The 16,340-nt window shown below is 46.7% G+C and overlaps 7 protein-coding genes across 7 annotated transcripts; 5 read left to right on the top strand and 2 right to left on the bottom strand.

Moving 5' to 3' along the window:
• Positions 1-2,112: 2,112 nt before the first annotated feature.
• On the top strand, positions 2,113-2,745 carry EV420DRAFT_1478197 (uncharacterized protein; the record flags this gene model as incomplete). The annotated part of the gene is made up of 3 exons (XM_060469464.1): positions 2,113-2,260; positions 2,328-2,468; positions 2,675-2,745. 3 exons carry the CDS (start codon positions 2,113-2,115, stop codon positions 2,743-2,745), a joined length of 360 nt encoding a protein of 119 aa, XP_060332453.1.
• Positions 2,746-3,139: 394 nt separating this feature from the next.
• Positions 3,140-4,203, bottom strand: EV420DRAFT_1478196 (uncharacterized protein; the record flags this gene model as incomplete). Its single annotated transcript, XM_060469463.1, has 5 exons — positions 3,140-3,209; positions 3,265-3,638; positions 3,749-3,810; positions 3,881-4,003; positions 4,125-4,203. The coding sequence occupies 5 exons, from the start codon at positions 4,201-4,203 to the stop codon at positions 3,140-3,142; spliced, it is 708 nt and encodes a 235-aa protein (XP_060332452.1).
• Positions 4,204-4,617: 414 nt separating this feature from the next.
• EV420DRAFT_1478195 (uncharacterized protein) lies at positions 4,618-5,478 on the top strand (the record flags this gene model as incomplete). The annotated part of the gene is made up of 1 exon (XM_060469462.1): positions 4,618-5,478. One exon carries the CDS (start codon positions 4,618-4,620, stop codon positions 5,476-5,478), a length of 861 nt encoding a protein of 286 aa, XP_060332451.1.
• Positions 5,479-6,002: 524 nt separating this feature from the next.
• Positions 6,003-6,457, bottom strand: EV420DRAFT_1478194 (uncharacterized protein; the record flags this gene model as incomplete). Its single annotated transcript, XM_060469461.1, has 3 exons — positions 6,003-6,101; positions 6,190-6,312; positions 6,368-6,457. 3 exons carry the CDS (start codon positions 6,455-6,457, stop codon positions 6,003-6,005), a joined length of 312 nt encoding a protein of 103 aa, XP_060332450.1.
• A 1,853-nt stretch (positions 6,458-8,310) lies between these two features.
• Positions 8,311-8,622, top strand: EV420DRAFT_1216134 (uncharacterized protein; the record flags this gene model as incomplete). The annotated part of the gene is made up of 1 exon (XM_060466410.1): positions 8,311-8,622. A coding segment is annotated over one exon (312 nt), but the record flags the coding sequence as incomplete, so codon positions are not given.
• Positions 8,623-8,649: 27 nt separating this feature from the next.
• Positions 8,650-9,835, top strand: EV420DRAFT_1670599 (uncharacterized protein; the record flags this gene model as incomplete). The annotated part of the gene is made up of 2 exons (XM_060479051.1): positions 8,650-9,181; positions 9,255-9,835. The coding sequence occupies 2 exons, from the start codon at positions 8,650-8,652 to the stop codon at positions 9,830-9,832; spliced, it is 1,110 nt and encodes a 369-aa protein (XP_060332448.1).
• A 3,558-nt stretch (positions 9,836-13,393) lies between these two features.
• Positions 13,394-16,213, top strand: EV420DRAFT_210291 (laccase). The gene is made up of 15 exons (XM_060481217.1): positions 13,394-13,493; positions 13,551-13,595; positions 13,667-14,004; positions 14,060-14,111; positions 14,159-14,227; positions 14,279-14,525; positions 14,577-14,604; positions 14,654-14,747; positions 14,805-15,446; positions 15,497-15,517; positions 15,572-15,628; positions 15,691-15,779; positions 15,833-15,856; positions 15,910-15,974; positions 16,035-16,213. The coding sequence occupies exons 3-15, from the start codon at positions 13,808-13,810 to the stop codon at positions 16,124-16,126; spliced, it is 1,677 nt and encodes a 558-aa protein (XP_060332447.1). The 5' UTR covers positions 13,394-13,493; positions 13,551-13,595; positions 13,667-13,807; the 3' UTR covers positions 16,127-16,213.
• Positions 16,214-16,340: the final 127 nt, after the last annotated feature.

The following is a 16,340-nucleotide window of genomic DNA, read 5'->3' as shown; positions in this document are numbered from 1 at the left end:
CGTCACTTGCACCCACGGACCACAGTGCGTGCTTTGGTACCTCCCTGTCCTCGCTATATTACCCAAAAATCCTTTTCGTAAAGCCAATGCAGTGAGGGGACCCGACCCATCTAAATCTGCAACCACCCTACCCACAAGCAAGTCGCCATGGAACTCGTCTTGGACCTGACCAAGCTCATCAAACAAATACAGAAAATCCGATGATTCCTTGATGATGAGGCGAATCAAGATGAAGAGGGTTCAGAAGAGAGGCAGGATGCTAAGGCTGAGGACACTGGTATGGTCCCATGTCTTCCATAGAAAATCGACACTTCTGATGTTCTCGCAGATTTCATCTATGATTTTCCATAGGCTAGCTCTCGGTAGGCTACGATAAGGGCACCGTGCAATAGGATGAGGAACGGGATAAGAACCGCACAGAGTTGGACCTCGATGTACAACCGAAACTGTGGCCTCCGCCTCCAAGGAAAGAAGATCTGCCAGTGCTGCGAGGCCGCTGCCAGGTGTGTATCCAATCTCATCATGACAATAAATTATCCTCAATTTGTCGTCCGTAGTCATTTGCGTTTGGATGGGCTTGTCATTTATCGACTTCCCCCTTCATTGCTGTTGTAGTGCTCATCGTCCCCATCCTTTGCCGTTCAGCGAAGACTTTGTATCAGGGAAGACCGAATTTTGTGCACGCTTGGAGCGTGACGCATCAAGGCTTGGTGATATTCGGCACTGAGGTCTATGAGAGTGCATATTATGGTATGATCAATCTTAACAGTCATCATCCTTCGTGATTCAAGAATTATATTCATTCAGTAGCCCGTTAATGCACACAAACATATTCATCACGATGGAGATGTTTCTTCGCACGTCTCGGTATCTTACCGGTGACCATAATACCCTATTTGGCAAAACAAAGGAAGCAATATCAAGGCACGTAGACGTACCCTGCGCGTGCGCAGTTGAAAGACACCATCATCTTCGTCTCTTCTCAAGTGCCCTCAGTGCATTCAATGGCGTCTCTACTTGTCCATCTACACGATTTCCTGCAAAGCTGGCTCTCGCCGCCAGAAGAGGTAAGCTCGCATGTCCAAGTAGTTTGTTGGGTCGGATTTAATGTACCTTTTCCAGCGCTATCATATCGTTACGTGACTCACTGGGTCCTCTGCTTCAGTAAACTGTTTGTCTTTTTCGGTGGATGGAGAGTTATTGGCGAGTGGAGGTATGCCCACCTCTTTCTCTTTCAGATTGCTTACTGATCACGGCCTCGCGATCCAGACGACGCGGAGTCAATTCACATTTACGATACACACACCGGAAAGAGAGTACATCTTATTCAAAACCCCGGCGAGAGCTGGGGGCAGATAAGCAGTATTACTTGGTTGCCCTCTTTAAACCGGTCCAGCAGATCTCTGGCACTCTCCTTTGGGACCGGCAGGGGAATAGTGGCTATTTATAACAGGGCCAAGAACAGCGTGTGTCCTCTTCTTTTAGCTCGCAACGAGCTTCGTTTAACGGCAGCAGCGCAAATTTCAGGAAGCATTACGTCTATCCCCCTTTCCCTCTTCTGACAGTGTGGAAGCGCTTTCTTATGATCCACGGGATACGCAGCTCGTGGTTTCTAGCCAACATGGTGAAATCAAGCTGTGCAATTTAGATTGGACGTGTAGGCATGCACCCGTCTCTCAGCGTCGTCCTATTGACCTCAGTTAGCTTGCACTCTCAACGTCATATGGACAACTAAATTGAAGAACACCATTCCGAGGTCATTGCGTTTCGTTGACGAAGGCAGACAGCTCATTGTCTTCTGCTTGGAATCAAAGGAAATGTAGGTTTAATGTTCTCCCAGATTCCTTGCTATCCTCATTCATATACCATCAGTTTTAGGTTATGTATCATGACTGAAGATGGGAAACCGAATATAAAATGGTCATGAACCCTTAAATCACCCATGTAGGCATCACCTACCTTCGTAAGGACTAGTAAGACAATGCTAACTGACTCGAAAGTGGAAGCGCCGCTCTCTACAAAGGCCACCATTTGCTCGTTGACAATCTGACGAGCGGATTTGATCTCTACGCATTTCCTCATTCTTCGACTAGCCAGACATTCCCTGTTCCGATGACTCGGGAGCGCAGCATCATCAAAGATGCTGTTTTTGCAGAAGACGGTCAAGTCGTGGTTTGTGGAAGCGACCATGGGGCTGCATATGTATTTTCGTGTTTGAACGGAGGCAAGAAGCCATTGCAGATTATGTATCATGGCAAAGGTGAGTTTTTGGTCAGGATCCTGGTACTACCTGCTGCTCATTTGTTTCAGATCGTGATTATTTGCAGGTATTGGATGTGAGCGGAAAGCAGTGACATACTTGAACGCACTCACAAACCGCGAAACAGGCTGCCACGGTATCAGATCGGCATATGGTTGCCACCGGATCGTCTGGAAGAAACGGGAGCGTCGTCTTGTGGGAGAAGCCAGTAAGCGTTTGAAATTGATGGTTCAAATATTTTACGTGAGCTGAGACCTTTGGAGGTGAAACAACTGAGCAAGACAGAACGTGATCTGGCCGACGCCAAAGACAAGATTCAGTTCCTTATTTTTGCCTTCATTATCTGGGCATCGTGGTCGCATCTTCCGGCTTTGTATGACATAGGTATTCATTGAGTTTTCTGGGATGTTTCAGCTGACGACTGTGAAGGTGTTGGATTGGGTGCTGAGCTGGGTGCAGTACGCGATGGATTGCTTCTTGGTTAAGCCTCCAGTCCGCGTTGAGAACCACGTAATATTATTATAATCAATGTCACGTATTATCAAGCTATTGTAAAGTAGAGTAACATTCTTTTTAAACCTGAGAAATTTAATCAGACCCAACGTAATCTCTATAATCCAACGTTCACGTTCAGCCTTCAAAATCAGGGAAAGACAGATGAATGATCATGACAGGGTTCAGGCCGAACATCGGCTTTGTCAGCAGCCCAGTCACGCATGCAGTGAGCGACTCAGCGACCTTCATGATCATTGTCCTTGGTCAGTGCATCGCTCTCAAGTCTCACTCTCTCATTGCCATTATTTGGCGCAGTCAACGATATTTCTACCTGAATACGCATGGCAACCTCTTTCTCTCTAGCTCTACAAGGTGGAAAATCGACTAGGGCATACGGAATACTAGGTGCTTGGGGAAGGAGAACCGTTTTCTCTGCTGGACGTGCTTGATGAATCTGGAAAGTTTGGTGAGCATATTTTAGTGTATATAATGGCGAATATTCAACTTACTGATCCAGTGCATAGTCTGCCAGTACTGTGTCCCGACATCCCCGCATATTCACGACCCATTTCTTCTCGCCTTTGCCTGCTCTCATGACGACAATTGATCCACACCAACGATACTCTTCACCAACGATGGCCTTGACAGTGTCGTTCTCCCTCAGGAATATGTGATTCTTACAGAAGATTCTAAATGTGTCGCTTCGTCTTCCGTGGATAATCTGCAGTTCGCAGTTGTGTTTGTGGGGTTGGGTCCAAGGGCCGTCAAGTGCGTGGGTGCACATAGGATCCTGCCCATTTCCATTATCCAAGGTCGGTATTTTGACCCAACGACGACCTTGCTGGACGGAATATATGCGTGCGAGAATGGGCCGAGTGACAGTCTGGGTGCAAGGCAGATCATTAGCAAAAGAGGTTGAGTGTAGTATCCCAAATCGCCTTACCTTTCTCATCACAACAAATGGCCGTTGTCGTCTGGATGGCATCAGAATACTTCAAAGGAAGGGAGTGTGTCGTGAATGGTGACTTTATGGTGCGTCTTCTTTGCTGCCGTTGCTATTGGGCAGTGATGAATCATGCAGCAGGCTCTAATGGTGGTGTATCGTGCTCAAGATGCTCGACGCACTGTCAGCGTGTCTGTCACAGATGGGAACAAAGGCGCGTAACGCAACAAAGGAATCTGGTCGGACTCTTCCGAATCCGTTTTGACCATCTACTCCTTGCACTATCCATCTCTTCATCCTCCTGCCTGCAAACCGTGATGGCGGATTCCTTGATGTTGGATACAACTACATCCGAAAGCCCAGCGGTCACGGACGTCGACAACAAACGGGTAGCTACATTCTTCTTCCCATGTCTCTCTCACTTACTTTTCTCTATCCAGCATTCACCATCCTCCTCCACCGTTCCGGTCCCATCACAAGCGATGTCAGATGGCACACAGGTCATTCGGTCTTCTTTTCCAGTCCCTGGAACTTATTTTTCTTTACTTAGCCTACTGCATCGCCCACCCCTCTTTCACCTCCCTCACATGTACGAGATGTCCTCCCCTCTTTCATGCCTAGCAATGGCCATTTTTCTTTCTCCCCTCACACAAAGATGCATCCGATGCTACCGGTCCTTGAGATTTCTAAACGTCATGCTCTTGCCTCCATTCCAGACAAACCTAAGTCCGCCTGTCTGCCACTTGAAAAGGTTCGTTTACGGAATGTGTTAATTCATATAGTTTTCTTATTCCTTACGTATGCTTTCCAGAGGACGAATGATTCATTATATTCCACGAGTGGACTGGAGCCCGACGAGGTTATACCTGTTTGTGTTCACTTCATAAATAGTATTTCGGAGTTTCATGTTTTTTTAAAGATGCAGACCAGCAAGGTCCAACTAGTCGAGGAATCCGTACAAACGGCTGCCCGCCGACTAGCTGAGGTGCAGGCAAAAGTCGATGAGCTGCGTTTTTCTCTGGAAGCCGAGGAGCTGCGTACTTCTTGGGGCGATCATGCCAGACTGGTCGAGGAGCTGGCCAATCTCATGTGTACCTTTGATGACATAGTGGCCTCTCGGATCCAATCGCGCTTGGTTGATGACCACAGAATACAGGACATGAAGGAACGTGCACAGACGGAAATGACGCATGCGAGCGCGGGCTGTCAGAGTGTTTCCGACCAACTTTCACGTCAACGAGAGCAACGGCAGCAGGCCATCGCGGACGGTGTCACCCGCCAGATTCAAGAGGATAGTGGTGCGAGGGTAACCGAGATTCTCAATCAACTTACGCCACTTCGTAATCACGTGAAGGAATTGCGCGAAGGACTAGATACTTCCATCGAGGACGAAGTCCATGAATGCTTTCAACGGGAATGGTTAGCCCGGCAACGCAAATGCGCAAGTTCACTCAACACTATGCGGGCCTCGCTTGAAGAAAAATTCGCACAATTCACTGATCAATGTCATCAAGACGAAGTGGCGATGGAAGGCGACCTCACGCGTGCGCTCTCCGAAGCAACAACCTCAGAGAAAGGATACGCTGTAGTCCTCAAAATTAGTCGGGATTTGATTCAGGACAGAAAGAAAAGTGCTGCTCAGGAGAAAGCTGCACATGCAGCCAGTTTAAGACAGAGGATCGCAAGTTATCGAGAAAGGCACGGCCAATTCGAAAGTAGCAACGAGGGGACTTCTGGAAGCGTTCGGGATCACGTAGCGTGGCTCTTTGTCAGTGTATAGCCAACAGCTAAAGCCTCAATATTCACAGGCCCCTCTAAATTCCCCGCACTCTGCCAAAGAGCGGGCAGACTTGTGTACCTGTTCAATATGTCTCCGGTCAAAGTGAGTATCAAAAATTCCCAGTTCCATTATCTGATATCATAGGTATTAAAGGTAGTCCATTGTTTATGTGTGTTTCAGCGATGCCCAAGAGTCCTGTTAGCAACAGACAGGTCTTGAATATGCAGGGAAATCGAGGATCAATATCACGTGTACATTATAGATGAAACTATATTCGCTATAGATTTATCTACTACATTCGCCTTGAAGCTTGAACTTGTATGACTTTTTCTCTCGGAGAATGCTGTACATGAACAAGCTTGTCATTGGGTCTCAGCTGAGGCATTATCTTTAAGGGTCCAACCACTTCTTTTCTACCTGCTCCAGGGGACTAAATGTCGGACTGGATGCTTGGTGTTATAGTGTATTTTTTTGTATCTAACTCCGTTGCACAATTTCAGGCGAGAAGTATGCCTGACCAAAAACTACCAGAATATGATGACGATGACTGCAACATTGGCTTTAACATGCAACATTGGCTTTGTCAGCAGCCCAGTCACGCACGCAGTGAGCGACTCAGCGACCTTCATGATCATCATCCTCGGTCAGTGCATCGCTCTCGAGTCACACTCTCTCATTGCCATTATTTGGTGCAGTCAACGATATTTTTACCTGAATACGCATGGCAACCTCTTTCTCTCTAGCTCTACACGGTGGAAAATCGACTAGGGCGTACGGAATGCCAGGTGCTTGGGGAAGGAGAACCGTTTTCTCTATTGGACGTGCTTGATGAATCTAGAAAGTTTGGTAAGCATATTTTAGTATATGTAATGGCGAATTCTCAACTTACTGATCCAGTGCATAGTCTGCCAGTACTGCGTCCCGACGTCCCCACATATTCATGGCCCATTTCTTCTAAACGTGTCACTTCCTCTTCCATGGATAATCTGCAGTAAGCGCTGTACTGTTTCGACCTGTCGACGATCTTTTTGGATGGAGTCTACGTGTGGGGGAAAGACCGAGTAATAGTCTGCGCATATGGCAGGATCATTAGCGACGGCGGTTGGGTATGGACCTAAGGAGGGGGTTGTGTCGCTGGGTGGTTGGTTATGGTGCATCCTCTGTGGTGCTTTTCTCTATCAGATGAATCATGTAGCAGCCTATCTCAAGCTGAAGCCTCTCCATGCTCGGCGCCTACAAGACAAGATCACCAATTATGGGAGAGAACGAGAGGCGCCCTTGTAGTGTCATGGTCGTTCGGTTTTAAGACACTGTATCGCGCACATATCAATGCCTTGTCCTCAAGAAACAACACGCTGACGCGCTGCTGCGCCGCGCTTAGCAACTGTCATTCCAGGCAACCGCCTCCTAAGACGCTGATCAAACCCCGTCAGATGCTTCAGTGCCCTCTGCAGGGGCTCGCGTATGCACGCACTAAGGACGCGATGATTGCGTGATTGAGTGCCTCGCTTGCGCGCGCGATTGATTTCAGCCAGTTCGAAAATATTCATTTCTACCTTTGTTTCCTTATAATGAATAGTTACAATTTCAGAGGCGCAGAAAAAGGTGTTTTTAAAATGATACAGTTACATCGGACGGAAACGGAGGCTGAAACGTGTCGTGGTTATCTACCAGAAAGAGGAAGAAAATTCAAAATTGTGTTATAATATCCCCTATATGGAAATAGCGCTCCAAATTTAGGCTTTTCGGTAGCTGTAAATCTCAAGGAAATATATAATTTTCTTCAAATTTTTATGTCACGATTATTTATAGTTCTTGCCAAGTGGAAATCCTTTTGCGGAAACGTTTTCAGCTCTGCAAATCATTTCCTTCAGATGGAAACTATTCGGTGGCAGGAGTGCCATCCAGCTGGATGAACTTTGTCACATCACATCTCATCGAGCTGGATGGCCATAGTGTGACATATGTCACATCGAGCGGAGTTTCTTGTCACAAATTTTACAAAATAATAAGTGTAGCCAGATATTTAGTATATAAACACTGCACATAAGAATAGCCACTGTATCTGTATATATAGCAGATATGAATACCATATATATGAGCCTGTACCATACTGTTGAAGGCTTGGAATATAAATTTTGTCATCATATTTATACAAATTCTGATCTTTTATAATCCTATATATGAGACATGATATGAATACAGTATAGTATATGTATTAATGAATTCTAGAGACAAAAAAGCTCAAAAAGACCTCATTGTATGTCATGTGAATATCTGATTGAAGTAGTATAGTGTTTTCTAATAATATACATACTTTCTTTTCAATCTTACTGTATTTTAATCAATATTCTTCATCCTATATTCATATATCCAGATTTTAGTATATTCCTAACACTATTGGACCTTCAAAGAATATATGAGGCACAAGTAAGGTCTTAGAACAGGGTTTGTGTACAAGATAGTGATTGAGTGATATAACGATTTTCTTCCATTACCTTATCTTGCTTTAATGTCTCAAAGATTTGAAGCACAGACTGAATGACTGAACGCTTGATAAGCTTAGTTTTCACTACCCACCCATCCTACACCTCGATACCACTATTGACACTATTGTTTGACACACTTGATTACAGGGAAATCTGAATGCAAAAAATCCCTGCAGATCATGCAAGTATTCTAGCAGAGCAGTGTCATATTATGCATGTCAACTATATTTAGATATACAAAGAGGTATCTTAAAATAGTAATATTGATTACATATAAAAAATATATCTCTATATGAAGTAATATAGAGGTATCCAGGGTATTAAGGTACTGATCTCATTTGAAATTGAGCGTACCAGTCTTGTATTCCATATTCTACAGCAGCTACTTCGAGAGAGATCCGAGGCAGCCGATAACCTCACTATTGCGAAAAAAATTCTACATCCTATTCGTCGCCTTCCAACGGACGTGCTCAGAGAAACCTTCTTAGCATGTGTAGAATCGCCAGTGCAGTGCCTCTTTTCTAATTTCATTGTCGATTCAATGGATTTGCTTCAAGGACCGTGGGCCGTATCTCATGTTTGCCGTAGATGGAGGGACATTGCTATAAATACTGCCAGGCTCTGGTGTTGCATGAGCTTGTTTTTTTCAGCACCCACAACCCGTACCTTGGGATTTACATTGATGTTGGGGTGTTATATCGAAAGGTCCAGGAACCTCGAGTTAACTCTCGCCGTGTATACAGAATATGACATCACGGATCATTCTGCCCTCGCCCTCGTTCTTTCTACGTGCCATCGATGGAAAGACGTCGCGCTTGTCGCTCCATCTGAAACAATCCGGACGTTATCCTTCTGTAAAGGGTCGTTCAGGAATCTGCGATATCTCCACATCGGGTTCAATGACGCAGACGAATACATCTTTTCCTTGGATCCCTTACTCGACGCATTTGAATACTCTCCAAAACTCACACACATCGCATTTTCTCACGTCGGTGATCCCTTGCAAATTTTCAGTCTACCGTGGTCTCAGATCACCGCATACGATGGGCCAGATAGTCCAGACGACGAACATATCATCGAGACACCACATTTGCATGTGCTGACGAAGATGCCTCTTCTGGAGAGCGCGCGCCTCTATTGTGACAAGCATTCTACCATTCCTGCATCAGGACGTGTTCATCTTCCTCGGCTGCAGAACTTAACCCTCGAGGAAGGTCACTCCGCAGCCGCAGGGTCCTTGTCTCAATGCATTTCCGCTTTGTCGTTGCCATCCTTGACGGAATTAAGGCTCGGATACGCCAACTCCACGACCGAAGTGCGATTACCATTTGCTATCCACCCCCATGGGCATCGATGCTCGCAGGATAACCACTCTGCAGCTCACATTCTATTTCAAGCTATCTTCGACTATCATCCACAGCATCCTGATTTTTCTCGCGGATCTCCCTACGGTGATACATCTAATGATTCAGGCTGAGGGTGTCACAGACACCGTCATAGATGGGTTGGCTCGTCGTCGTGATAATCAAGACATCTTACCATCGCTAAGATGCCTTGACTTCCGTGGTTCTACACTTGAGCTTGACGAGCCCACATACTTTATCGCCATGCTTGAGTCGCGACTTCCTCCTTCACCAACGGATGTCATGACAAATAGCGTCACCTCGGCCGGAGAGCACCTTCGAGAATTACGGTTGGACGAACGTCCTGCCATCGACGAGGCTGATCTTCAACGGTGGGATGACCTTTCGCAGGGAGGCCTGGTAGTTCGATATGGAGCAGAAGGGCTAGGTGACAGTTATGACCATATCGCTTCGCGTGGTCGAGAGGATCAACTATTCCGTGGTATGCCGTGGATTCCGTAGACGCCTTCCCGGAGTGGACAAATATCCGAGCCACTAGCTGTGTTTCCAGGACAACTTTAATTCTCTCCATATATCTCTTTCTTATTTGCAAACATGGCGCCTCCAATTATCGACTCTTCCTGGCTGACCACCGTATAGCCGTCAATGCTAGGTATAATCCCCTTCACACGCCGACTAGACCGTAGTTCTAACTACTGCAACGCGACTGTATGTTTCAAGTATTCCACTCATATACATTATGAAACGATGTACGTTATAATGCGGTCAAGCTTCTAGACGTCGACCATCCACGACCTTACCTCGTAATATTCCGGCACATAGCATTGAATAAATACATCTTTTTACCGACGTTGTGTGAACCATGCCGACATTCCGCTTAACAGGATCTACGGTCTTAAGCGGCTGTAAGATCACAGCACAAAGCGCTCAATGTCAGCGACAATTCTCGTTTCCTCCCTCAGCCATAAAGTACCAACTGAGTACCAGCAGTATTCGAGACCCCGCCGGTGTTGAGATGAGCGGTACAAGAGCGGTAATATTCCAGCTGTTAACCCGGATATGACAGGGAACCCTTGCAAACAGGCGAGGGTCATCATCATTTGTCTAGCTATTTATCTACAACTGTACACTAATGGAAATAATACTACGTAGTAAACAATTCCGAGGAGAAGAACAACGTCTCCTTGCCTGACAACCGAAGATCCCGGTGTTGCCTCAGGACTGTCGACTGCAGTGATGCGCGACACGACCATACGCTTATGGTCCGTCTTTCTCACCGACATTAATGAATACTATCCCTTAGCTTATGCAAAGGGGATACGAATCTCTCTATTGGCCAAAGAACGGTTCCCCGGCCCGCCTACCTCTAAGTCACGTGCATTTAGCTCGGGCTTCGGCAGCATTGCAGTTTTCTTCTTAGCTTAGCTCTACACTACCACATTCACTCCTCTGCTACTCTATAAATACGAAGGTGTTGAAAATCCCAAGGAGGAATGGTATAGCGCTCATTTTTTCTGGGTAGGCTCATTGATACGTGTTCCAGGAGGATTTTTTTAAACGTAACCCGCGTTTCCAGTGCTTCCCTCGATCAGCAATTCAGCATCAAGGTACACGCCAATTCTCGCAACATACATCCATAGGACTAGGTTATTCACTTCTGATTCTGCTTGTTTGTTCAGGTCTTTGGCTTACCCGTGGCTTATAGATGGTCTCAAATTCGATGCCAAATGACCACTATTGCCCTACTTGTGGCGCAAGGAACCTTCGAGTAACCGCCGTGCCCCACTTCACATCCCTCGTATTGAACAGCTGCTTTCAAACAATGAACCACCTCCCAAGTCCGAAGAAGCTTCTCTTCGAGATGCTGTGAATCAATGCACGCCACTGCTATCAGATCTTGACGCTAAAATTGCTGACATCAACAGCTGTTTCAAGAGAGAACCAAAGTAGGTGACAATATTGCTATTGCCACAAATCTGCTACATCCAATTCGTCGCCTTCCGACGGACGTGCTCGGAGAAATCTTCTCCGCATGGGTTGAATCGCCAGTGCAATGCCTCTTTTCTAATTTCAGCGTCGATTGAACGGACCTTCTTTAAGGACTTTGGGTCATATCCCATGTTTGTCATAGATGGAGGGACATCGTAACGAATACCGCAAAGCTCTGGTCTTGCATCAGCCTGATCTTTCCAATGTGGACAGGCCGTACATGGGGATTTACGTCGATGTTGAGGTGTTATATCAAAAGGTCCAAGAATCTCGAATTAACACTCGCCGTTTGCTCAGAAAATGACATCCCTCATTCTGCCCTATCTCTCCTTCGTTCTACTAGCAGAGAGACGTCGTGGTGCTCGCAGTTCCGTCGAGAACAATCCAAATACTATCCTTCTCCTTCTTTGAAGGATCGTTCGGGATCCTGCGCTATCTTCATATCGACTTCAATGACGGAGACGGCTACATTAACCCTGCACCCCCTTTACTCAATGCTTTTGAGCAGTCTCCAAAACTCACACATGTCGCATTTTCTCACGTCGGTGATCCCTTGCAAGTTTTCAGTCTACCGTGGTCTCAGGTCACCATATACGATGGGCCAGATAGTCCAGACAGCAAACACATCATCGAGACGCCACATTTGCATGCGCTGACGAAGATGCCTCTTCTAGAGAGTATGCGCCTCTTTCGTGACAGAGATTCGACTATCCCTGCGTCAGGACGTGTTCATCTTCCTCGATTGCAGAACTTAACCCTCGAGGAGGGCTACTCCGCAGTTGCAGGGTCGCTGTCCCAATGCATTTCCGCTTTGTCGTTACCGTCCTTGCCGGAATTAAGGCTCGCATATTCTAACCCCACAAACCAAGTACAACTTCCTTCTATTATTTACCCCACGGGTACCAACACTAGCAAGATAACAATTCTGCAGCTCACGTTCCGTTTCCGTCTCTCTTCCGTCGACATTCACAACATTCTAGTTTTCCTCAATAGTGTCTCATGGCTAACATGCCTTGACTTCCGTGGTTCCACAGTTGAGCTTCAAAAGCCCTATGTTTTGTCGCTATGCTAGAGTCGCGGCTTTGTCCTTCGGCAATGCGTGCCAGGTGGACAATGACGAATGGTATCGCCTCTTCGACTAGCGGCCACCTTCGAGTTTTACGGTTGGACGAACGTTTTGTCATTGACGAAACTGCTCGTTAACAGTGGGACGAGCTTTCAGAGAGAGGCATGATAGTTCGATATGGAGCAGAAATACTGGGTGACAGTTATGACCATATCGCTTCGCGTGGTCCAGAGGATGGACTATTTCGTGGTATGCCCTGGATTCCATAGACACATGAAGTGGATCGACACAGCCTTCCTGTAGTGAACGATTGTCCGAGCCACTAGCTGTCCGAGTCACTAGCTGCGTTGCCAGGACGATATTTATTCTCTCGACGCGTGTCTTTTGGCTTTGCATACATAGCATGCCGAATTCTGAATTCTTCCTAATGGACCGTCGTCTTGGCTTCGGTGTCAGGCGTACTCCCTTTCCACGCCGACTAGACCGTAGCGTTCCAACCACCGCAACGCGATTGTGCGTTTCAAGTGTTCCACTCAGACATATACATCATGAAACGACGTACGTTATAATTGAGTCGGAATTCGAGATGTCGATGATCCACGATCTGACCTCGACGTATTTGGGTACATATCACTCAATATACCACACATTTTGTTACCGATGATGTGTCAACCTTATCGTCATTCCGCTTCACGGGAGGCACAGGCCCAAGCGGTCACGGGAGCAGGAGAAAACCACCCGATATCAGGTACAGTTAGACTTTCTCTCTCAGCCACAAAGTGCTAACTGAGTGCCGTATTCAAGACCCGCCTAAGCATGCATCGCTTCCATTCGGTCCCGGATGCTCAGACCATACGTTTACTTATGACATTATTTAACAGCATGCAAGAGCGATAAGAATCTCTATCGATATCCAAGAGCATCTGTCAAGCGACATACTACGGCACCACCATCACCATTGCTACGCGCGACTCATAGTACTAGTTCCCGTTGTCGGCGATAAACTGCCATTCTGTGACGTAAACCCAAGAGTGACTCCTTCATTACCCCGATACTTCAGCTCAAGCACTTGCATCGTCGCTGAGGAACCTATATTTATCTTATCCGGTGCGCGCGCTTCCTTATTGCATAGCTTATAATGTTTCATACCTTCGTTTCGTAAAGCTGTTACCTAGTTGTGTCAGCGCATCAACGCATCATAAGGACATGGTACGCGTCCTTTCCGCTCAAAATCCCAAAAACCGGGATGACTGAATACGCTCGCTATTTCGCATCAACAGCTTTATCCGTCCTGTATATTCTCGAAGGCACTACTAGACGCGCAGAAACATGTTTTAAGGTCGTTTTTAGCCCCCACAGGCATCGCGCCACACCAAACGGGAAGCTAAGTCGCCCGGCAGAGTATAAATGCCTCATGGTGTATGCTTCTCGAGCACTCACTTCACAACCCACTTTCCTTTCCATTAATATTTCCCTTCTCTTTCTCGCGACTAATGTATATTCTTCTCTTGAGCCTTATTCTGTCATTCCACTCGGTTAGGTCACTTGAAGTGTTTGGATCTTCTGGCGATCTTCATGTCGTTAACAAGAATCTCGCGCCCGATGGCGTCACCCGTTCGTGAGGAATAAATCTTTTCGCTCGCTGAAATCGTCCTCATTCAAGTTTATTGCAGGACTGTACTTGCAGGTGGGACATTCCCGGGTCCCCTGATCAGCGGGAACAAGGTCGGGCACTTCTGATCCATTGTAATAAGGTCTGACGTCCTCTTCAGGGAGATCAATTTCATATCAATGTAATCAACGATTTGACCGATACAAGTATGGCTATCGACACCAGCATTGTAAGTGCTAAGGTTCAAATTGCTGTGTATATGTTCATTCATTCTCCGTAGCACTGGCACGGTATATTTCAGCATGGAACAAACTACGAGGACGGCACTAGTTCTGTGACGCAGTGCCCCATCACACCAGGGCATTCATTCCAATACGATTTCAGCGTCCCGGAACAAGCCGGAACGTTTTGGTATCACTCACATATCGGAGTTCAATACTGTGAAGGGCTCAGGGGCCCGCTGGTGGTGTATGACGGTCCAAATGGCGCAAACGATCCTTACCGGGCTTTATACGATGTAGACGATGGCAGGTCTATTTTTTTCTCCTACGATAATTTTAGTATTGACAAAGTTTCAGAAACAACTATAATTACTCTGGCGGACTGGTGAGTTTCTCATCTTATTCCCGAGAGCTTTTTATTCAGGCCCGTTTAGGTACCATCCTACCGCTATGCAGGTAGCCGAAACTCTGCTCCCTCCCTTCGCGAATTCTACCTTGATCAATGGAATGGGCCGATTCTTTGAGGACGTCAGTGCCACTCCCTATTTTTGAACTTCCAGAATCGCTAACAAGCTATGCTCACAGCCCACAGCCCCACTCGCTGTGATCACTGTCTCTCCTAACAAGCGCTATCGATTCCGACTCATTTCCATCTCTTGTGACCCCAACTTTACCTTTTCAATCGACGGACATAACCTTACTATCATCGAGGTTGACGGCATCAATACACAGCCGCTGACGGTAAACTCAATTCAAATATTGGCCGCCCAAAGGTATTCAGTCATCTTGGAGGCAAGTCAGCCAATAGACAACTATTGGATTCGCGCCGAGCCGGACGCTGCTGGTCCCCAAGGATTCGAGGGCGGTATTAATTCGGCGATTCTTCGTTATGAAGGCGCTCCAGACGCGGAGCCCACAACCTCCATCCAGACAAACATTGTCCCACTTCTCGAAGTCGATCTGCATCCACTAGAATCTCCTGGCGCACCGGGAAGACCTGTTCCAAACGGCGCAGATCTTGTGCTTAATTTCACTCTCGGATTTGATGGTGGGCTCTTCTTCATGAACGGCGTGCGATTCGTTCCTCCCACTGTTCCTGTGCTGCTCCAAATCCTTAGTGGCGCTCAGCGCGCACAGGATCTGCTTCCGCAGGGAAGTGTTTTCGGTTTACCCCTGGGAAAGGTCATCGAAATCAATCTCTTTGGGCACCACGCACTGGGGGATCCCGTGAGTGTTTCTCACGTCTAGTCTACTTATGTATGCTCACGCTCATCCAGCACCCCTTCCACCTTCATGGAGTGAGCATGTTCCCCTGGCTATCAGAATTTGTCCTGTGCTAACAAGTGTTTCAGCATGCGTTCGATGTGGTGAAGAGCGCCGATAGTGATGTATACAATTTCGTTGATCCGGTTCGTACGATGAAATCACTGATTGATTCCCGGTGCTGATGGCTATGTCCTCCATGTCATAGGTTCGTCGAGATACAACCGGAGTAATCCAGCAGAGAACCACGACAATTCGATTCGTGACAGACAATACCGGACCTTGGTTCTTGCACTGGTACGCGCATCTGTGGATATCATTCGAACATCTATTGACAACTCCAACGCCAGTCATATCGACTTTCACCTTAACGCGTGAGTACCCTGTGTCCAAATCCGTACTTTGACTGACACTGTTACTGTTATAGTGGCTTAGCCGTCGTCCTAGCTGAGGGAATCAAGAATGTTAGCAGTGCTATCCATCCTGTACCAGGTAAGCCCAGAGCTACAATCGATTTTATATTTGTTCTGAATGTTCAACTCGTCGCTTTAGCCTGGAACGATTTGTGTCCCCTCTACAATGCAAGTGGCGTCCACCCCCCACCATTTAAATCCCAGCCTACTTACTTACCTAACTACCGGTAATCCGGTTTTAATTCTATCCCTCATTTTTGAGGGGAAAAAATCTTACTCCCTTTTAACTGGCCAACTTATATTCGATATTTTCATGTTTCTTCGTCTTCGCGTGTTTATTATATGTCAGATGTTTATTTGCCCATGGACTCAACCCAGTATTATACTTTTTGCATGTAGACAGCAATGTTTGGACTACCAATACCACAGTTACAGTATTTGACCT

This window comes from Desarmillaria tabescens, assembly GCF_030435595.1.
Source record: "Desarmillaria tabescens strain CCBAS 213 chromosome Unknown EV420scaffold_12, whole genome shotgun sequence".
Classification (NCBI taxonomy): domain Eukaryota; kingdom Fungi; phylum Basidiomycota; class Agaricomycetes; order Agaricales; family Physalacriaceae; genus Desarmillaria; species Desarmillaria tabescens.
The sequence above is the reverse complement of the archived record's forward strand: the minus strand, read 5'-3'. Positions and strand labels throughout refer to the sequence as shown.